The following is a 24,239-nucleotide window of genomic DNA, read 5'->3' as shown; positions in this document are numbered from 1 at the left end:
CATTGTCTTTTCATATTTTGCACTGCTGTTGAGTTTCTCCAAGGTGCTTTTTGTCTGCCACTCTTCTTCCTGACTTTCACAGGAGCAATATCATCAATTGCACTTTTAACTTTTGAGTTAAAAGAATCAAGGAGAAAATCAACAGATTCGGCGGTCAACGGTCAACGATCAGCGGTCAACGATCCCGTTAACTGCTGGGCCGAAGAGGCCGGTGGGGGAGAGCGGGGCGTTGAGAAACACGTTGCGCTCAGCATCCCTCATGTCGGCGAGCGTCAACCAGAGGTGCCTCTCTGTGACGGTCAGCGAAGACATGCACCTTCCAAGAGCCTGGGCAGCGGATTTCGTGGCGCGAAGGGAAAGGTCCGTCGCGCTGCGTAGATCCGTTATGGAGACAGGGTCCGAGCCTTTCTCGTCCAAAACACGGAGGAGATCGGCTTGGAGGATCTGTAGTATCGCAAGGGCAGAAGTGGTCCTGCAGGCTTTAGACGGGAGGGCAGCCTTTGAACGCCATCCAGAGGGCGGGCAAAGGTGCGCTGCGACCGCCTCTTCCACGGGTGGAATGGCATTGTATCCCTTATCGGCGGCGCCGTCAACCTGTGAGAGCGCCGCGGAGGAATGGGAGGAAACTCTCGCGGAGAATGGAGCGTTCCACGATTTAGAGAGTTTCGTGTGAAGCTCTGGAAGGAAAGGTGCAGTCCTTGAAGCGGGTGCTCGGCGGCGGTGGTGGAGAAAGCAGCCGTCGAGCCTGTTCGGCGCTGGTTCCTCAGGCGGCGACCACTTGAGGCCAAGCTGGTCAACGGCCTTGGTGAGAAGGCGCAGAAGCTCCGCATCCCCGTCAGCTCGAGTACGGCCGGATTCCTGGACTGACGAGGAGGCGGTGGACCATTCCTCGCTGTCAGAGGCCAGGATAGAACAGCTGTCAGCGGCGGCGTCCTCGTCCAGTTCATCCGCCTCATCCCCTGAAGCGGCGGCAGCGCGGGCGAGTGCCGGCGGCTGCGCGGCCGAGAGGGGGGGCGGAGAGGGAGAAAGAGAAGCTCGAGGGAACGGATCCGGCGAGCTTCTCATTGCCGCGGGGGACTCCGGTGGTCTCTGGGAGCGGCGCTTCTTTCTGCGCGGCCCAGCAGGGACAGGCGGAGTGACAGCTTCGTCGTTAAAAGCTTCAAGTCGAGCCCGCAGGGTCGACATTGAAAGCTCCTCGCACTCAGGGCAGCCGCCCGAAGAGAGTGCGGTGGCGGCGTGCTCGCGGCCCAGGCAGAGAGCGCAGATGACGTGGCGGTCTCCATGACTGAGCGGGGCTTTGCACGAACCGCAGGAAATGCGAGGCATTTTGACAAAAACGCCTCGCGCTCTTTTAGGAGAGAAAGTGTGTGTCGCGGGGCGAACACACACAGCAGTGAAAAGGATATGTCGCCGGATGGCGTAGCAGGCACGGAGGGCTGAAGGCGGCGAAGACGGCCGGCTTCCTCAGACGCTTCCTAGGCTTGCTGGTCGCTTGTTTCAACGGCGGCGGCTCTCAAGATCCAGCGATGCGAAGAGCTTCGCTGAAGACATGAAAATCAGAATTCCAGCCTGTGAGCCCCTCTTTTATACACGCCAGCCACACCCATTCTGGCGGGCCAGGCGCCCTCATTGGGCGTGACGTCACGCAGGGCTCACTGGTAGGCTGCTGCAGTTGCCGCAGGACAGCCAATGAGCACGCTCATACAGCCTGCCATGGTCTGCTGTCTGCCGCACTGCGTTGACAATAAATACAAAATTAAGGATAATTTTTTGGCTTCAGATCTCGAGAAAAGACAACTTTACCCGTAGCGTAAGCAACTTACGCAATACGAGAGAACCTCTCGTAAGAGAACCCGGTGGCCTGGGTATGATTTGGCACATTGCCCTACCTGTTTGTATTGACCTTATTAATAAAAATACTACCAAGCGAAAATATAGAAAAAAAAGCTCTTTTTTTTTGTTAGGTTTTTAGCTCTCGTTTGTAATAGCCTACAATACAATAAAGATGCAGATGTTTTCACTATAGCGGGCATTGTTCGTTACCACGGCATCCACTTGAGCTTCTGTGTGCTTTAGCTCTACACCGCTTCTCGTTCCCGTAAAATGCCCTTAAATCTAGCACAGTTGTAGAACTCTAGTCTGTTCATTACAATAGAAGCAGTTCGCCGGGATATGAGCATGAGGCGATATAGGCAGTGCTCAAAGTGGGGCGGTACTTCTGCATTTTACTCCAAAGCATACCTGCACTTTTTCTTGCGTACCGCTACTTCTCGCATGTAGCCGGTACTCTACCACTGACAAAAAAAGCGTCAGTGTCACGCCCATTTCACATATACTCCGTTTGCAATGCGTATGCGGTGCTTATTTTTTTCCCGCACCCATATTAACAGGTTAGAGCTTTCACACTGCACGCGGATGCGGTCCGGCAATGCGTTCCAGGAGCGGTGCGTATACAGCAGTGCAACGATCGTTTCCACACCGAGTCTATTTTCGCTGTGCTGCACGCGCTGAATTAAAGTGACGGTTCGTGGTCAAAATTAACACAGAATATGAAATGAAAATATAATAATCTCACTATAAATGCATTTAATTAAATAAAATGTAGTAATCTCACCATAAATGTATTTTTGGACTTGCAGACGAGTAGTTCCGTTTTCACACACACGCACGCATGCACGCACGCACGCACGCACGCACGCACGCACGCACGCACGCACGCACACACACACACACGACTTGTTTAAATACACTTATGTTGTTAATAAATAAGTGTATTAAGTGTATTATCCCAATGTATCACAATCGTCACAATGTTACCATTGGGGATATTTTGGGGATATTTAATTTAATTTTATCAATCAATAAATTCCACTAGAAACAAACCTTGTTGTTTTATTTTAATTTAATACTGTGAAGCTGCTTTGATACAATCTGTATTGTGAAAAGCGCTATACAAATATACTTGACTTGACTTAATAAATATCAATAAATTGTTGTTGTACCAGCAATATCTCCAAGTTTTGTTTTTCACTGTAGAAATCTCAAATGTCATGATTACTTGCCAATGCAAGAGAGTACCGGCACCTTTCCCCCCCCCCACTTCAAGCACTGGATATAGGCTATAGCTAACTATAGTGCTGCAAATCAATATGCTTATTTTTTTCTATATTTTTGCTTAGTAGGCTATAATTTTTATCGTTATTCTAGATTCCCGTGAAGGATCTTGAAAAGCGCTGCTGCTCGCGAGCCACCCCCGTTCTGCTGCACTGAAAATGAACTGTCTGGGATCTCGTGGTTGTGGCTGCCTAGGCTACTGTACCATGTAAAATGAACAACAACAAGGATATAGCTATATATTAATAAAATAAAGTAAGAATGAATAGGTAAATACAAACAAGGGCAATGTGCCAAATCAACCTTTTTTTTTAAATTTGATATAATATTACTAATCTGGAATATTAAGAATCACAATAGTAACTGGGCTGCACATTTACATTGTGAACCCCCTTTCTGTTCACATAATCCCCTTCATTGAGGCCTTGATGGCAGTCTATGGTACCAATCACGTTAGTGAAGTCTGAGTGACATATACTGTAATCGGCATGGTCATGATTGCATGATCTTCATAAAAAATTATGATAGCCAAAAAAAAAAAAAAAAACTGCTTTACAACATTGGGTCTTAAGTGGCTTGGAAATGCCACTAAAAAACCTAAAACTGTTTTTTAAACCTAAAAGCGGCAGGTAAACTCCGAATGACATGACAGACAGCACTTTCCATCAAGTTCTCCGCATCTCCAATAGTGTAAAGGAAAGAGCCACTCGCAAATAATCTTAGGGCAATGCAAACAGTTTGTGCTGTAGTTAAAGCCCGACTCCGACAAGTCGAAAATAAATGTACGTTTCCAACAAATTAATAATGTAAACGACAGTCTCACGAGTCCCGAGAAAAAATATATATCTCAGAAAGTGCACTATCGCGCTGCGCTGGACTTCCCGTATCAGCTCCGCTTATGAAGCCGCAGTCCAATCCTGTTAACATGAAATAAGCCTGCTCCCGAGCAGAATACTAGCAAAATACTAGAAGTAACAATGTTACAATGTTGCAATGTTACTGAAATGACAGCATATTACTGATGCCTGATAAGCTTAGCACAGCATGTGACAATGACACCAGGTATAAGCCTAAAACAAAGCCATGTTCCAAATAACGACTGGGCTGAATAACCTTAAAAGTATAATAACCATGTTTCCAATAGCAACTAACATCTTTTAAAGCAAGCAGTTTTTAATAGCCACTAGATAGCCTCAGAACAAGCAGTGTTTCAATAATAGGTTTATATATATATATATATATATATATATATATATATATATATATATATATATATATGTAGCACAGTGCTAAAAAGCATTTAAGTTAACTAAGTGCTAAATAACTTAGATTACATAAAGTTCATAATTGTACATTAGAACTAAAGAAATTATCTTAAAGATATACCAAAATTTGAATTTAGAAGTAAGCTTAAGAAACAAATTTATTGTAGTTCATCTTCATTCTATTCATTTTGAGTAAATGTAAGGGATTATGGGAGTTGTAGTTTGATATATAATTGTGTTTGTTTCAGTTATGTGTTTACATTTATTCTAAGAGTTTTTGTTTAACGGATTTCATTGGTAAAGTGAAATGTATAATGTAACATGTAATATTTTGATGTTTGGTGGTAAAAAATATTTTATTATATGACTTTTGTATGCATGGAATGACATGTGAGGTGAAAGGTCGCAAACCGCGGGAGAAGAGAGACTGAATAGCTGAGGAGAAGTTGCGTCGATGACTTGCTCCATGCTTTAGTGGTTAAACTGTAAAATAGAACGTGACAAACGTTGTATATTTGCCAGTTGGACTTTGTTTAGGTTTTGTGCACACATTCGGACTGAATTGTGAACTTGGAAACTGAAGATTTTGTAGTTATTGACGTTTGCCCAAGCTAACATCTCGCCACTGAGAGGATGACTGTCGTGTGAATGATTTCCAGTCCATGGACATCGCGTGTGAGAGACTGCCTGCCCGTGACGGTGCGGTAATTCGACGGAAGATAATTCTCACTTGGGATTAAGGTATCTTTAATTGTTTCTCTTGCTCCAAAGGGAGTGAAGGGGTCATTTTGTTTGGCCACACCGAACACAAGCGGCGCTCCAGGCCTGCAACGGTTAGGTTTTAGCTCATTTGCCGGCTAGGACTGGGGTGGGGTGAATCACGTGTGAGTGTGTGTGTGTGTGTGGGCCCGCGTGTGTGTTTCATGTTGATGTGTTATGTACTGTATTTTAGCCTACTGTTGAATGTTAGCTAAAGTGAGGTTAATGTAGCCTACAAGTTTCTAAGCTCTTACTACATTTTGAGGCTATTGAGGTACATGTAACTTTTTGATTTCTTTTACATTTTGAGGATAATTCAAACTTGAGGTTTGAGGTGATTTAATTTTATTCATTAAGCTTAGTAAGTATTTGTTGAATACTTTTCTTCATTTAATACCCTTGTATATTATTTTTTTTGTTTATATTGAGAATTCATTCTTTTGGTGAATTTAATATTTTATTTATTCAGTAAACGCTATTTTATTTAACATTTTAATAACTGAGTTCTGAGTATTTACTTAGTGTAAGATATCATTGGGTAATAGATTTAATATGTAAATTATATTTCATGTGAATATGGTTTAAGTCAGTTACACACAAGAAAGTATACAGGGTTGTGGTTTAAAAGTTTATTAGTTATTCAAAGCACAGGTAAAGTTACACAAACAGACATTTAAACAGGAAGTCAGCAAGAATTCTATATATTATATACAGTTTACTAGGATTAATTTAAGAACCCAGGAACGCCCTTTAGTACCAGGAGATAGGCCTAGGGGGTGCTACACAAAATGGAGGCACCGCTGGGATGATTTCTGCTGTAATTTCCTTCCTGTTAACTTTGATGATGCTCCAGAGAGTGCTAAGTTGAACTTACATTGCTGTCTTTGATCTGGAGTGTGAAGAAGAAGAAAAAATGGAATTAGGAAACAGTTCTGCTTTGCAACAAGAGCTGCTGGATTGGTGTAACGATTCATTGGTTCAGCCCGATCATGCATTGATGTTGTTGGATGTTCCAGCTGATGCTGCCATAGCCTTTATTGAGAGCACAATTGAAACTGTGAAAATATTTGGCAGAGTACGTGTTCGTTCTTCGAGAGAAGGTCCGTCTAAAACAAGTTTGCTGGTGCTGTGTGAATGTCGTGAAAAGATTGATCCTTCTCGTGTCCCTTCTGATGTATTACCCAAGGATGGTGATTCTCCATGGAAGATTGTGGTTGTCAGAGACAAAGAGCCTGGCCCTGATGATTTTTCAGCAAAACTCAGAAAACTTCTACAAGATGAAGGCAAGTCCATGACTGATGTTCAAGCTTTGCTTTCCCCTCTTCCTACTAGTTCTCCTGAAGCAGTAATTCGTGCAGTTGGTGAGCTCTTGGAAAAGACAACAAAGCGTTCTAGTGATTCCACTGCTTACAAGCGACTGGGTGTTTTCTCAGGTGTGGTGCCTACCCCGGCGGGAGAGGAAACCATGGAGAATTGGATAGAGCAAGCTAAGTTGATGATAGCAGAAAGTGATTGCGCTGAAAAAGAGAAGCGTAAGCGCATTGTGGAAAGCTTAAAGGGTCCTGCCCTTGAGATTATCAAGGCAGTTAGATTGTCTAATGGTGATGCTAGTGCATCTGAGTACCTTGTTGCGCTTGAAAGTGTGTTTGGGACTTCAGAGTCCGGTGAAGATTTGTATTTTGCGTTCAGACTTCTTCGCCAGAACTCCGGTGAAGCACTGTCTGAGTTTCTCCGTCGAATGGAGAAGTCATTGACCAAAGTAGTTCAGAGAGGTGGACTACAACCTGCACAAGTTGACCGGGTGAGAATTGAGCAACTTCTTCGTGGCGCTGTAGAGTCCGATTTGATGTTGCTGAAGTTACGGCTGAGAGAGAGAAAAGAGTCCCCGCCTACTTTCTTGAAACTACTGAACGAGATTCGTGAGGAGGAGGAAAATGAAGCTGCCCGGTGTAAGCTTGACGCAACAGTGAAACCTGTGATCCCTAAAGCGTCGCCACCACCAAAACCCACTGAGATTCAAGCATTGAAAGCTGAGGTCAAGGAGCTGCGTGCCAAGCTGGAAGAGTCACGCAAGGCCCCGGCATTACCTGAAGCCCCAGAACAGAAAGCTAAGATGACTTCTGAGAGTGCTGAAGCACGAATAGACCCTGAAGTACAGAGCTTGAAGACTCAAGTTCAGCAACTGCAAAAACAGCTGACTGTAATGAATGTAGAGGGCAGTGCCACCCCAAGAAGAAAGACATTTCAGCGGCAAACTGTGAGCTCTTATGAGAGAAACAGGCCCTCAGTCAGCCGTGATGATTTCTTTTGTTACCGATGTGGTGGTGATGGGCACATCGCCAGCCAGTGCCAAGAATCAGAAAACCCCCAGGAAGTGATCAGAAAGCTGCTCCGTTCGCTAAAGAGAGCCAAGGGTGGGAAGAGTGAGCCAAGTCCACATCCGACTGTGAGCAGAGATGCCTACTGCAAAAAGAGCCATGTTCACAAACCTGCTCCAAGCAACCTTCCTAGTGGTTTGGTAGGTCCTGCCTCCACTATTTGCGTCAAGATCAATGGTCATTCATGTAATGCCTTATTGGACAGTGGATCTCAAGTCACGATAATATTCGACAAGTGGCAAAAGAAATATTTGCCCAATGTTCCCATCCACCCCATCACTGGTCTTTCGATATGGGGTTTGAGCTCCTCCAGTTACCCATATCAAGGCTACATAGTAGTAGATGTGGAATTTCCAGCCACACTTACAGGAGTGAGTGAGTCCATCTCTGTGTTAGCATTAGTTTGTCCCGAGCCAAGTGGCCCAGACCATATTCCTGTTGTCATTGGGACAAATGCCAACTTATTCCATCGTTTAGCTGCTCTGTGCAAAGATGCTGACACTTCAGACTCACAGGCTTGCTCTTTCAGAATTTTACCACAGACAGAACAAGTGAAACTCTCCCATAGCCAAGAGATGGATGTGGAAGAGCCCAAGGGGGAAGTCAAATGGATGGGTCCAGGTCCTCTATCTGTTCCAGCCAGAGGTGAACGATATGTCATCTGCAAAGTTGGATGCAGGGAACCCTTAGAAAAAGACATAGTCATGGTTGAAACACCTCTTTCTGTGACACTACCTGCTGGAGTGCTCATTCAGCCGGTGGTGCTAACATCATCTGAGCTAAATGTCAACAGTTTCAAAGTGCTGCTGAGAAATGAGACACTGAGAGAAGTTACTATGTTGGCTGGAACCGTCCTTGCTCATGTGTATCCCACTGACACAGTTATGGTGGCTCAGAGACCTAAATCTACATCCAAGGTCCTTGATGAGACGTTGTTTGATTTTGGTGAATCTCCGATTCCAGAGGTCTGGAGAAAAAGGCTGCGTAAGAAGCTGTCTAAAAGAGGTAATGCATTCTCTCTTGATGAGTGGGATGTGGGTCTCGCCAAGGGTGTGGAGCACCACATAAGACTCAGTGACCCCAGACCATTTAGAGAAAGATCCAGACGCATAGCCCCAGCGGATGTAGATGACATACGCCGCCACCTAAAAGACCTGCTGGCAGCAGGCATCATCAAAGAATCCAGAAGTCCATATGCGTCGCCAATAGTAATTGTCAGAAAGAAGAATGGAAGTGTACGCATGTGCATTGATTATCGCACGTTAAACAACAGAACAATCCCTGACCAGTACACCACTCCGCGGATTGACGATGCCTTGGATTGCCTGTCTGGCAGTCGTTGGTTTTCTGTGCTAGACCTCCGGAGTGGGTACTACCAGATACCCATGTCTGAAGAAGACAGGGAAAAAACAGCCTTCATATGTCCTCTAGGGTTCTATGAATTTCAACGGATGCCCCAAGGCATAACTGGAGCCCCGGCAACCTTTCAACGGTTGATGGAGAGGGCCGTGGGTGACATGCATCTGCTCCAGGTGATTGTCTATTTAGATGACATCATTGTGTTCGGACGAACCTTAGAGGAGCATGAAGAACGACTACTTAAAGTGCTTGACAGACTGGAAGAGTGTGGTCTGAAAATATCACTTGACAAGTGCCAGTTTTGTCAGCCACAAGTAAGGTATGTTGGACACATAGTTTCTGCACTAGGAATAGCCACCGATCCTGAGAAAGTGAGTGCTGTCAAGAACTGGAAGTTGCCTACAGATCTGAGATCTTTAAGATCGTTTCTCGGATTCTGCGGATACTACCGAAGGTTTGTTAAGAACTACTCAGCCATAGTTCGACCACTCACTGAGCTCACAAAGGGCTACCCTCCTAAGAACAGGCACAAGGCTGCCCAAGAGAAGAAGTATTACTTCAAAGAGGGAGAGCCTTTTGGGGAGCGCTGGGACGAAGAGTGTACCAAGGCATTTCATAACATCATTCACTGCCTCACTCATGCCCCAGTGCTAGCATTTGCTGACCCATCAAAACCATATGTACTCCATGTAGATGCAAGTCTGAATGGTTTAGGCGCCGTCCTCAATCAAGAATATCCTGATGGTCTGAGGCCTGTTGCTTTTGCAAGCCGCAAGCTCAGTGCCCCTGAGCAGCGCTATCCCATTCATCAATTGGAATTTCTCGCATTGAAATGGGCGATCGTGGACAAGTTTCATGATTATCTTTATGGGGCTAAGTTCACAGTGAGAACAGATAATAACCCACTCACATACGTCCTAACAACGGCCAAGCTCAATGCAACTGGACATAGGTGGTTGTCAGCTCTCGCTACCTACGATTTCAAAGTCCAATACAGACCAGGTCGACACAACATTGATGCTGATCTGCTCTCCCGTCAGGTACCATCCACTGAAGTGTCACCTGACTGGGATGAGATATCTTCCCCTGGGGTTAAAGCCATCTGCCAAATAACCACTCCATACCTGCAAACTGAGTCAAACAGACTTATAGATCAATTAGGAGCTAATTCCAAGAGTGTTCCTAGCGTCTATGCCTGTCCGACACAGTTGGAGATAAGCGACTTGGAACAATTGAGCCACCATGAGTTGAAAAGAGCTCAAGAACAAGATTCAGTCATAGGTGCAGTGAAGAAAGCAGTCGAGACTGGCCAGCTTCATTCTATGGCCAAGAATCAAGATCCACGCATAGTGCTCCTGCAAAGACAAAGTCCCAAGCTGATTGTGAAGAATCACCTTCTTTTCAGAGTGGTGAACAAACAGTCTGGAGACAAAAGACAACAGTTAGTTCTACCTGAGAAATACCGTCAGATGGTCCTGCGATCCCTACACGATGACACTGGACACCTTGGAGTTGAACGGACGACTGAACTCTTGAAGGAACGATTTTACTGGCCGAGAATGACCACTGAAATTGAGAGTTACGTCAAGAACTGTGGGAGATGCATCGCAAGGAAGTCAATTCCACAACGAGCTGCGCCATTGAGTCAAATCACAAGTACAGGTCCACTTGACCTAGTTTGTATAGACTTCTTGTCTATTGAGCCAGACTCCCGAGGGATCGCAAATGTGTTGGTCGTAACAGATCATTTCACCCGCTACGCCCAAGCTTTCCCGTGCAAAGATCAAAAAGCTATGACTGTAGCCAAGACCCTGTTTGAGAAATTCTTTGTGCATTATGGATTACCTTCGCGAATCCATTCCGATCAGGGACGAGACTTCGAAAGTCGCCTTATCAAAGACCTTTTGGTGATGTTAGGCATCCGTAAGTCTCGAACCTCACCTTACCACCCGCAAGGTGATGCACAACCAGAAAGATTCAACAGGACGCTACTGTCAATGCTAGGAACTTTGGATCCTGTAAAAAGGTCACAATGGAGTCAGAGTATCAGTCAACTAGTCCACGCGTACAACTGTACGAAGAATGAGGCTACTGGCTATTCGCCATACTTACTCATGTTTGGAAGAGAAGCCCGCTTGCCCATTGATGTATGCTTTAACACTTCTGCTGATGGGAAGGATGCAGTGAAGTACCTGCAGTATGTGGAGAGCCTGAAAAAAGAACTGCAGAATGCATACAAGCTTGCATCCGACGCTTCACAAAAGAACCATGATAGAAACAAGAAAAACTTTGACAGAAGGGTGAGACATCATACTCTGGAACAAGGAGACAGAGTGTTGATAAAGAATCTGGGATTTACAGGAAAACACAAGTTACAGGATAAGTGGAATTCATTGCCATACATTATTGTGAAGAAATTGCCAGACTTACCTGTTTACAGATTGAAACCTGAAAGAGGAATGGGAGGTATACGGACACTTCATAGAGACCACCTGTTATCCATAGGAGAGTCTGTGAGGTTGCCGACCCCCGAAGAGAGCAAACAGACCCCTCATCGCCCTGTGACCAGAACCCAAACAGATCAGAAGCGGGTAAGAAAGGAAACAAGGAAGGAGGAAGTCAGAGAAATGAATGCTGAAGATGGATTTGAAGAGTTCTCATCTGATGAGGAACATGATGTGTCGTATTTCCCTCAGAGATGATGTGAGCGAACTGTTCAGACCAATACCTTCTGTTGTTCCTGAGAGAGAAATCTTACCTGAGAGTACCCCAGTGTCTGATGACTTGGAGCAAAGCCATGCTCAAGAAGTTGGAGAAGCTGGAGAAACCCTTGTGGATGATAAAGCAGGAAGTAGTCTACAACCACAACAAGATACTGTGGACGTCTCAGAGTCTGAAGGGGGAGAACATCCTGCTGAGTGTGATGTGGTTGAAGATGAAGTGCCTGTGGAAGAACTTGCCTGTGAAAAGCGTCCTAAAAGACAGGTAAAACCTGTGACACGCTTTACGTATGATGAGCCTGGGAAGCCAGTCTACAAGCCCCTTACTGTGGTTCATATAAGTCAAGAGCCTGAGAAGAGGAAGTGCAAAACCCTTTGGTGTCATCCCATGGCCCAATGTTTTAGATGCTCTCTTGCTAATCCTTGCCCTGAAAGAAGAGGATTTATTCATGTCTAAATGATAGCGCATGAGGACATGCTAGCCTTCAGAAGGGGGAGGGTGTAGCACAGTGCTAAAAAGCATTTAAGTTAACTAAGTGCTAAATAACTTAGATTACATAAAGTTCATAATTGTACATTAGAACTAAAGAAATTATCTTAAAGATATACCAAAATTTGAATTTAGAAGTAAGCTTAAGAAACAAATTTATTGTAGTTCATCTTCATTCTATTCATTTTGAGTAAATGTAAGGGGTTATGGGAGTTGTAGTTTGATATATAATTGTGTTTGTTTCAGTTATGTGTTTACATTTATTCTAAGAGTTTTTGTTTAACGGATTTCATTGGTAAAGTGAAATGTATAATGTAACATGTAATATTTTGATGTTTGGTGGTAAAAAATATTTTATTATATGACTTTTGTATGCATGGAATGACATGTGAGGTGAAAGGTCGCAAACCGCGGGAGAAGAGAGACTGAATAGCTGAGGAGAAGTTGCGTCGATGACTTGCTCCATGCTTTAGTGGTTAAACTGTAAAATAGAACGTGACAAACGTTGTATATTTGCCAGTTGGACTTTGTTTAGGTTTTGTGCACACATTCGGACTGAATTGTGAACTTGGAAACTGAAGATTTTGTAGTTATTGACGTTTGCCCAAGCTAACATCTCGCCACTGAGAGGATGCCTGTCGTGTGAATGATTTCCAGTCCATGGACATCGCGTGTGAGAGACTGCCTGCCCGTGACGGTGCGGTAATTCGACGGAAGATAATTCTCACTTGGGATTAAGGTATCTTTAATTGTTTCTCTTGCTCCAAAGGGAGTGAAGGGGTCATTTTGTTTGGCCACACCGAACACAAGCGGCGCTCCAGGCCTGCAACGGTTAGGTTTTAGCTCATTTGCCGGCTAGGACTGGGGTGGGGTGAATCACGTGTGAGTGTGTGTGTGTGTGTGGGCCCGCGTGTGTGTTTCATGTTGATGTGTTATGTACTGTATTTTAGCCTACTGTTGAATGTTAGCTAAAGTGAGGTTAATGTAGCCTACAAGTTTCTAAGCTCTTACTACATTTTGAGGCTATTGAGGTACATGTAACTTTTTGATTTCTTTTACATTTTGAGGATAATTCAAACTTGAGGTTTGAGGTGATTTAATTTTATTCATTAAGCTTAGTAAGTATTTGTTGAATACTTTTCTTCATTTAATACCCTTGTATATTATTTTTTTTGTTTATATTGAGAATTCATTCTTTTGGTGAATTTAATATTTTATTTATTCAGTAAACGCTATTTTATTTAACATTTTAATAACTGAGTTCTGAGTATTTACTTAGTGTAAGATATCATTGGGTAATAGATTTAATATGTAAATTATATTTCATGTGAATATGGTTTAAGTCAGTTACACACAAGAAAGTATACAGGGTTGTGGTTTAAAAGTTTATTAGTTATTCAAAGCACAGGTAAAGTTACACAAACAGACATTTAAACAGGAAGTCAGCAAGAATTCTATATATTATATACAGTTTACTAGGATTAATTTAAGAACCCAGGAACGCCCTTTAGTACCAGGAGATAGGCCTAGGGGGTGCTACATATATACAGAGCTTAAATTATACCACCATGTTGAATTTCATCCTATAAAGATGCAAGCCCTTAAAAAACAATGCATTAAAATGCAAGCACGGTATACAATACACTGTAGCTTTAAGAACGCCGTGTTTCCAAGAACTAGATAGACCAAGCGTGTCCGATAACGCTGAAGTGACTCAACTGAATAGTGACTGTTTACTATGTCTTTTTTTTAAAGCTTAAAGCAGAATTATCCCGTTTGCATCGTGAATTGTTCATTCCTATCAAGCAAGCTGCTTGAATCTGCTGCATAGTAGCCTACTAAAAGCACAGCATGTGCAACGCGATCAGTTGCCAATGACAACACAGTAAAGCAAGAGCATTTTAATGAAAATGTTAGATAAGTTAGATAAGCCCAAGCCACACGAATAGCATTAGCAACAAGCATGTTGCCAATACCATGATAGCTTTTAGCAATAAGCTTTGTGAAGACTTTCAGAGATGAATGGAGAATGAATCATGTCGAGTGACGAGTCCTGTGTCAATAATTCAGCGATGCGAGCAACAATGCAGATTGAGGTCACTTCCAATATCAGGCAACTTATGATCAATGCGGCAAATCTTGTGTTCAAGTTTAAGATGAATCTGAGGTGAAATCCTTGTGGGGAACGAATTCCTCTATCTGAATTCCCAACTACACGATTCCTTGTGAGATGATCTTGCTTGCCTGCCGAATTTCGCCATTTAATTAGCTCCTGAGAAACGCGATAGCTGCTGATAATACTGAAGGAGCATATGTATACGGTGATAGGTGTCGTATTCCTATAGGTAGATGTACGTGGATCAGGTGAGAGTCAGCTGATGCAAGCTTGACTAACGTGACCTGCCAGAACTTGATTTAAATCACTTTGTCCTTTTTCAACATGCAAAACCCAATTCAGCATTAAAGTAATCTCTTAAGACACCCATTAAGCCACCAAAGCTAAAAGTAATCAATAAAAGTAAACTGCAATCATGCATCATCTATAAAAAACAAAAACAAAGAAAATACAATTTATGATTGCCCTATAAAATATCTACAATAACTAAAAACACTTAAAACCACCAAACATAAAACACACAGATTACAATATAAAAGCTTAAAAACATATTTCATTAATTCAATTATGATCAGTAGGCTACCTGTATTCTTAAAACAATCTGTTTAATTCTTTGAGGCACCAATCAAAATATTTAATAACATAAGTAATAATAATAATAATTTACATAAATTGGAAATGCCAAATCCTCTTGATATCACAGATAGCTAATGCTTTTGACGATATCTCTGGATACACAAAATCATGGTCTATCGCAAAACTCGGCACGGGGGGTTATCGCGCATATTTCACACGTATAGTGTGAGCAGTCAAGTCGCAGCTCGATGATCAGACCGTATAGTGTGAGAACATAAATCATGAGCTTTGGCTTTACTTTACATGCGATTTACTCGTACAGTATGAGGTTCCATTTGTGCCAAAATTATGTCGACATGCTGTCTGTCTATGCTGTGTGTTGTCTTCCATATCTATGTGTCTGTTCACTGTCTATGTCCATGTCTGTCTGTCTATGCTGTGTGTCGTCTTCCATGTCTATGTGTCTGTTCACTGTCTATGTCCATGTCTGTCTGTCTATGCTGTGTGTCGTCTTCCATGTCTATGTGTCTGTTCACTGTTTATGTCCATGTCTGTCTGTCTATGCTGTGTGTCGTCTTCCATGTCTATGTGTCTGTTCACTGTTTATGTCCATGTCTGTCTGTCTATGCTGTGTGTCGTCTTCCATGTCTATGTGTCTGTTCACTGTCTATGTCCATGTCTGTCTGTCTATGCTGTGTGTCGTCTTCCATGTCTATGTGTCTGTTCACTGTCTATGTCCATGTCTGTCTGTCTGTCTATGCTGTGTGTCGTCTTCCATGTCTATGTGTCTGTTCACTGTCTATGTCCATGTCTGTCTGTCTATGCTGTGTGTCGTCTTCCATGTCTATGTGTCTGTTCACTGTCGTGATTGCCCACATGACTCAACTTTTGTCTTTGTCCACTCAACTTACTCCTGTCATCTGTCCTTGTCGTTTGACTGTGTCGTCTTGCGTGTCAATGCTGCATGTGTCATGTGTTTTTTCATTCTGTCGTTGCTATGTGTCGTTGCTATGTGTCGTTGCTATGCGTCGTTTCCCTCTGTCGTTACTATGTGTCGTCTTCCATGTCTATGCTATGCGTCGTTACTATGCGTCATTTCCCTCTGTCTTCCATGTCTATGTGTCTATTAACTGTCTATGTCTATGTGATTGATTGCCCACATGACTCAACTTTTGTCTTTGTCAACTCAACTTACTCCTGTCAGGTCCGTGTACGTTTTGATAGTTTGTTTTCCTATTTGAAATGAAATAAGCAGAAACGAGAAAACGGCCCCTTTATTCGTTTTTTAGTTTACAGGAAAAAACGATTTTATTTATTTATTTATTTATTTATTTTTGCAAAAAAACGAATAAATTACTTCAAAATTCGTTTTCCACATGTGGGCGGCCTGACACGCCCCCTTCCGCCGATTGGTCAAGCAAATCTGAGCATGTGACGTCATCAGTTGTCGCTCAGGTCAGGTCTGTTCAACAAAATAATAGTCCTCTACTATGGCTACAGATTCTTAAACTGTACAGGGCAGGTCCTATTGGGCTTTCTTCTGTGCAACTTTACGCGTTTCACAGAAATCTTTACATCAGAAATATTAATTAGGCCCTATTAGTCTGCCACCAGCCTGTTTTATTTAGCTGTGCGGAGTTAAATTTGAGCGGTGAAGCTGCGCTTGACAGCGCCGAGCGGGAGAGGCTCAGTGACCAATGTTCAGTCAGCAGTCAGAACTTTTCTTTTAGACGCTCCGTTTTGCCACGGGATGGTGATTCATACTGTAATGCCAATCGGCTGAGGGTGGGTACCGATGATGGTGAAATACATTTTTACTGAAACTGTAATCATAGCCGCGACCCGCGAGAATGAGACAGATGATTGACAGAATGATAGCGGAGGCAATTAAAGGCGCAAGATAACTTCTGTTAACAAAAACATAAATAAAAAAGTGTTTCATATAAGTGACTTTGTCTTTGTTTTATTGTTTTTAATCAAATAATTGTGAACCACAAACTGAGCCTTCGTTTTAAAGGGCAATTTCCAAATATATGTTATTTATTTGTTATAATATGGGTCAGGGGCGAAGTGGGACCAAAAAATCTACCGGGAAATTTCGTAGACCACCGGCCCTCAAAAAAATAAATAAAAATAAGCTACTAACGTCATAGAACCCTTGCAAAAGTATTTTAAATATATTAAGAAAGCCACCGCTACTGGTCACATGCTTTATGGTTAAGTCGCAATTGCAAGATAAAGTCGCTAATTCTGAGAAATAAAGTTGCAATTGGGAGATATAAAGTCAGAATTTCGAGATATAAAGTCGCAATTGCGAGATATAAAGTCGCAAATGCGAGATATAAAGTCGCAATTGCGTGTTATAAAGGCAGAATTGTGAGATATAAACTATTCTGGGGTAAAAAAAAAAAGAACAAGAAAAAAGTCAGTCTTTTTTTTTTTCTTTAAATTGTATTTTATATCTCACAATTGTGAGTTTATATCTCACAATTCTGAAAAAAGATGTCAGAATTGCGAGATATAAACTCGCAATTATGTGTTATAAAGTCGCAATTGCGAGAAAAAAGTCAGAATTCTGACTTTATAACACGCAATTGCGACTTTATTTCACGCAATTCTGACTTTATATATGGTAATTCTGAGATATAAAAAGTCGCAAAATCTTTTAAAAAGTTTTATTTTGTGGCGGAACTAAGCTTCCATAGTTCCCTGTAAACATGAGCGGCGCTAGGGGATAGCAGGTGCTTCAGCACCCCCAAGAAAGACCAAACCACCCCGATAGCACCCCCGAAAATAATTTCTAGAAGCAATTATATTCAGGCTGTATTCTATGGAAGCCCTGAACCGCATTTTGAAGAAAAAAAGAAAGAAAACTTATCTTGTTATTTCGACATAAGAAGTCGTATATTTCGACATAATATCTCGTTATTTCGACATAATAAGGGGACATTCTAATCTGCATTAAGCCACATTAAGCGTTCTTATAGGTTTTCTATGGGAGGAAAATGCTTAACGTGTAAATAAAGGTTGCGTTCATATTCTGGGCTCATTTGATATTTTAGTAACATAATGATTAATAAATGCACGCACAGTTATCCGTGAACTTGATTTGAACAAATGCCTTTCAACTTGTGCGTGCAAAATTCAGAATTAAATGAATGTGCAGCAATTTGTACAGAGTCTGTAGGCCTACTATACTGTTGTAGCCATTAAATAAGCGCATTTAGTTTCATATTTTCATATTTGTTCAAATATTATAATGTTGTTGTTTTTTCCATTTATGTTGATTCACGAAAAGTGAACAGCACAAGTAAGATAGGATGCGCAATATATCGAGAGACATGGGTCAGTTTTGTTTTGTAGAAAACCTTTCTTTAAAGTGAATTTCGTTTTGTATAAATTGTATCTTCATTTTAATCAATTTTTCATCAACCAATTGCCTGGATTTAAATAAGAAGCAATATAACAGACACTATAATCATGGAGGCGCCCGCGCGGTCACTTGCATTGCACTTGCACTGGAGCGCATCTCATCCTAACTTAACGAAACTCAGTGTATGCCTCACACAGACATGATAAATACATCAAATACACAAAGCTTGAAATGGCTTTAAACGAAATAATTCAAAACGAAAAGAAAAATGCTACTCTCTGATTATGTAGCCTAATATATATATATATATTTTTTTTTTTCATGGTAGGCTATAATTATGTAATCTGCTTATTGTGAGCCTAAATTAGTAAATTGGTATTCAATCATTATCAGGCTGACTTGCCACCAACTACTGGTGTTTTTTTTTATATATATATTGAAAGTAGTGTTTCATGTTGTCGCTTCACATTTAATAGCCTCTTAGAATGAAATTGCTCTGAAAATTCACAGTGCCTCCTTTGAGCTGCATTAGACAGTGTGTAATGTACATCTAAATGCAGGGTCAGATGCTGCTTCTATGCCACCTATACTGCAAAGCTGGGTGTTTGTTCATACAGAGTTCATCAGACAGCCTAAAGCCTCTTACTTTGTTGATTTATATTTCAAACAACAATTCGACATTTGCTCGCAATGTTTTTCTTACAAAAAAACTCATCATTTTGCAGGACAATTGTCTATTACAGTATACAACACAGATAGAAGGGTGCCAATAAATCTGTGGTGACATACAAGACGCTTTTAAGAAAAGTTTATTTATTTAAAGTGTTTTTAGATATTACATATAGATTACATATACCAAAGATTTTACATATAAACTGGGTCAGCATACTGTTAATTACAGTTAGTACCATGAGAAGTTCATACAAACAAAACCAAAAAACTGTGGTGTTTTGCCTATAGGCATACATATTATGTGTGTTTGTTTTTATTTATGCTGTATTATACAATACCCATATTATATCAAATAAATAACATATCTTTGGAAATTGCCCTTTAAAACGAAGGCTCAGTTTGTGGTTCACAATTATTTGATTAAAAACAATAAAACAAAGACAAAGTCACTTATATGAAACACTTTTTTATTTATGTTTTTGTTAAAAGAAGTTATCTTGCGCCTTTAATTGCCTCCGCTATCATTCTGTCAATCATCATCAGCGGGTCGCGGCTATGATTACAGTTTCAGTAAAAATGTATTTCACCATCATCGGTACCCACCCTCAGCCGATTGGCATTACAGTATGAATCACCATCCCGTGGCAAAACGGAGCGTCTAAAAGAAAAGTTCTGACTGCTGACTGAACATTAGTGAGCCTCTCCCGCTCGGTGCTGTCAAGCGCAGCTTCACCGCACAAATTTAACTCCGCACAGCTAAATAAAACAGGCTGGTGGCAGACTAATAGGGCCTAATTAATATTTCTGATGTAAAGATTTCTGTGAAACGCGTAAAGTTGCACAGAAGAAAGCCCAATAGGACCTGCCCTGTACAGTTTAAGAATCTGTAGCCATAGTAGAGGACTATTATTTTGTTGAACAGACCTGACCTGAGCGACAACTGATGACGTCACATGCTCAGATTTGCTTGACCAATCGGCGGAAGGGGGCGTGTCAGGCCGCCCACGTGTGGAAAACGAATTTTGAAGTAATTTATTCGTTTTTTTGCAAAAATAAATAAATAAATAAATAAAATCGTTTTTTCCTGTAAACTAAAAAACGAATAAAGGGGCCGTTTTCTCGTTTCTGCTTATTTCATTTCAAATTTCAAAACAAACTATCAAAACGTACACGGACCTGACAGGAGTAAGTTGAGTTGACAAAGACAAAAGTTGAGTCATGTGGGCAATCAATCACATAGACATAGACAGTTAATAGACACATAGACATGGAAGACAGAGGGAAATGACGCATAGTAACGACGCATAGCATAGACATGGAAGACGACACATAGTAACGACAGAGGGAAACGACGCATAGCAACGACACATAGCAACGACAGAATGAAAAAAACACATGACACATGCAGCATTGACACGCAAGACGACACAGTCAAACGACGAGGACAGATGACAGGAGTAAGTTGAGTGGACAAAGACAAAAGTTGAGTCATGTGGGCAATCACGACAGTGAACAGACACATAGACATGGAAGACGACACACAGCATAGACAGACAGACATGGACATAGACAGTGAACAGACACATAGACATGGAAGACGACACACAGCATAGACAGACAGACATGGACATAGACAGTGAACAGACACATAGACATGGAAGACGACACACAGCATAGACAGACAGACATGGACATAGACAGTGAACAGACACATAGACATGGAAGACGACACACAGCATAGACAGACAGCATGTCGACATAATTTTGGCACAAATGGAACCTCATAGTACAGTGAGAGCTGGTATTTAACATAAACATTGCTGAAATCGCACAGTGTATGCCCTGGTTTAATGAACTACGGTACAGTGACCTGGCGACCTCCAATGATGCAATTCCCAGCAAACACAGAACGTTGGCGCAACGTACCCAACCTTCTAACAACGTTTTAACAACATGGCCAAAAGGTTGCTATAACTACGTTGTGTGGTGAAGGTTGTTACAGCATTGTCACAATGTTGACATTGAACCATCGTTCAGGGCCATTGCTTAAGGTTGTGCCTAGGGTGTCTGGACAACCACTGGACTACATAATGTAATCGTCACATCCCTGAAGCGGGAAAATCAGCCTTTTAAATTCCAACCACCTGTTGTTGGGCTCATTGTGTTCTCATTCATCATCGAGCAAGGATACGTGTGTATTGCGTTTAATTTAGCCTACCTCAGCTATCAAACACAACCTACAACTTTAATTGCTAATGTGATTAATGTAGCCTCGCTTGCACTGTTTAGGTTTTCATTAGATTTTTCCTCTATTTAGTCTCATTCGTTTCTTTGCTCCTCTATCGTCCGGCTTTCGGCTACTGTCTGCCATACAGACCCGGTTTTGTTCATTAAATGTTCTGATCTGCCTTTGCTTTTTATGTTTTATTTATTATACTTAAAATAAATTTGTAAATTCGTTTATTTCGTTTTTTTGTTCGTTTTTTTCACAAATGTATTACTTTTGAAAGTGCAATTTGATGCAGTTTTAATAAAGTTGAATTAACGACACCTGTCATTTTTACTCTTCAAACTTGCAGGTGTTGATAGCCCCATTAAATAATAATATAGATAAACAATAAACGATAAAAAGTATATAATTATCTAACAAAATGCTAAATGGGGGCTATAGCAGCATATAAAATTATTGTCAGAACGTCGTCTCTCGGTTGCTGAATGTCGCGCAACAACGTTGCTACAGCCCTGGCGCGTCTTACAATTCTACGTTGTTACAATGTTGCGAGCACGTAGACAGCGACGTTGCCATAGCAGAAATGCAACGTGCCAGAGACGTTGCCACAACGTAAATGTATTTGCTGGGTTGTTGTATGAATGGCGCAGTTAATTACCACTGTGCAAAGAACACAGACCAAGAGAATGTAAATGAACATTGTAGTCATATTTTTATATGACACTAATCTATGGCCGATCTTTTGTTTTTGTCTATCTAGGGAGTCTTGCACTCAGGGATCCATCCCAGGACTTATAGAGGTTTTAAAAAAACGAGGGTTCCACTGGGCCTGCACAGACAATGACTTGTATGTTTGATTTATTATTTTTTCTAAATATTTAATATAATTGTTAATAATTGTTGAGCCCAATAGCGGCTCCTGACCATACATTTAGGTGGGGTACATTCTGGGTCTCAGTGATAACTTATGAATAACAACCTGTAAGTTTTACATTCTAATTGCTGAACACACAGATGCACTTTTGGCAGAGATTTAGGGATACATACAAACTGTCAGTCCAAATCCGTTTATTTGTGTATCCGATTGGAATCTAATCTAAGATTAATGACTTAGACATTGTGTATCACAACTGTTCAGATCTGATTTGATATAATGCAATCTTTGAATGTGTACCTTAATGTGGTATTTATTGTGTTCGAATGTTAATTGAGAATGTTGAGGGGAATTGAAAGTTGAAAGTTAAAAAAAGAAAGCCATGTTGATTTTCAGAACAAACAAAATACACAGAACAGAACTATTGTATTTACAGCAGGGCTTTTCTACTTAGGTTTTGGAGGGCCTCTATCCTGCAGAGTTTAGTCCCAACCCCAATTAAACACCTGAATAGTTTACGGGCTATTTACATGAGCCTGTTTAAACTTAAAGTGTAAATTGCAGGTTAACCACCACAACCAATTAATGTGTAAATTAAAGTGCTCAATATGTATATATTTAAACATTTCTGTCTTAAAATGCGTTAAAATAACATTTATTGGGGTTTCTTCAAAGGTAGCATGTTTTTACAGTAACTAGGTGATGACGTCATAAGAGGGAGTAGCAGCCCATACTCTGCTAGATTCCTACTGTTTGTGGCTTGACTATGGAGAACGACTGGGAGACTGATAACATTAGGGAACAAGCCAAAGTCTTTTCAAAATCTTGCCGTCATGTAGAATAGCAAGGAGGGACAACAACTGAAGACATTATTTACTTACATGGTGTCAGTAGTCCTAATCAGAGCTGTAAGTTAGAGATGCACACACTGCACAGGCACAATGGCGCTTTGCCGGCATCTGCTGACAGAACGCGATATTGTCAGTGCTAAAACGCAACTTCGCAACGACACGGAGCTGTCGCGAGATACGCGCCTTTAACTGGATTAAGCAGAGAAAAGCCATTTTGGACGGACCGAGTTCAAGGCGGATGAGCGCAGCCCGCGGGAGGGCAAGTGTGTTTCCGCGGCGGGGTCCAGTTAGCGAAAGATGAACAAAAACCACAGAGTGCCGAGCAACCGAACTCTCAAATTTTGATGTATTCGTACATCCCGCACAAACACTATAGTTAACCATTTTTGCTAGCTAGGTCTCCAATATAACTGCTAGCCTACTTGCCGTTAGATTAAAGGTAACTCTAGGCTTGGAGTCCCTCTTATGACGTCACGCCCAGCCTAGTGGAAGGCAGGCGGAGTGCTTAAAACCACTGTAAAAAAGTACCAACTTTTCATATTATATTCAGAATTTTGGTATAAAAAACATAAAAAAACAAAGGTGGGCGGTTCTTATCTTTGTTTAATAAGAACATTGCATTATCTTCGTGAAAAATTTAACCTGCAATTTACACTTTAAAAGGATTTATACTTTTACTAATTTGGTTCGGTACTCCACACCCCTATCCCCCTGTTCAGCTGTTAACACCGTGTCTACACTGGACATATGACAGTAAATTGAAGCCTCATTCTATTTCAGACATACTCCAAAACAGAAGAATGAACGTGTTCCCAATCTCACTAACTAGCCAATTTCTAATTTCTGCCCCTACAGCTCTCAAATACGGCATGCTGCATTTCCATATTTCACATTTAAATTGGAAATATGTGTGGTGCTGTTGAGCCCTCCAGTATGATCATGAAATAGTCTACCTGACAGCAGAAGCCAATTTATTATAATTATAACAAGATATAATTAATTATTCATTATTTCTGAGCTAATTTGCTGCATAATAATGGAGAATGCGGCTATCGTCCATTTAAAGACTGCAAGCAGACCTAGTATCAAACTTGTGTTTGTCCCATAAGTTTTATCAATGTATTATACAGGCATTATGGTTTCAGATCAAATCAGATTAAACTATAGCTTGAATTTGCCTTCCTACAAACAGCAGAAAGTTATTCAATGCTATAATGCATGTATGATATCAGCATAAGAAACTATCCAGATATTAGTGAAGAAAATCCTAATTTCAGTTGTTAATAGAGCGCAAGTCTTCTTTGACGAAGAAATCTCACACTAGTAGCACGAATAAATAAATGAATAAATGAATCTGATCTTGGGTGAAGAAACTTGCCTTAAACCTACCACCACTTGTTACTCTTGTGGTGGCTTCATTAAATATTGAGTGGCCTAATCAGAAGAGAGAAGCGCCGCGTTG

At 41.4% G+C, this 24,239-nt stretch overlaps 1 protein-coding gene across 1 annotated transcript in view; it reads left to right on the top strand.

The window, feature by feature from the left end:
• The window catches only part of LOC309509868 (ADP-ribosyl cyclase/cyclic ADP-ribose hydrolase 1), a 366,738-nt gene that overhangs the window by 327,878 nt on the left and 14,621 nt on the right, over window positions 1–24,239 (top strand). Inside the window, exon 9 of the mRNA XM_082184847.1 lies at window positions 21,813–21,899. Within this exon, the coding sequence (XP_082040973.1) occupies window positions 21,813–21,899 (87 nt within the window). The remainder of the gene's footprint in view (window positions 1–21,812; window positions 21,900–24,239) is intronic.

Source organism: Leuciscus leuciscus (assembly GCF_965113295.1).
Source record: "Leuciscus leuciscus genome assembly, chromosome: 11".
In the NCBI taxonomy this organism is placed as follows: domain Eukaryota; kingdom Metazoa; phylum Chordata; class Actinopteri; order Cypriniformes; family Leuciscidae; genus Leuciscus; species Leuciscus leuciscus.
Note: the sequence above shows the minus strand (reverse complement) of the source record. Positions and strands in the feature narration are given on the sequence as shown.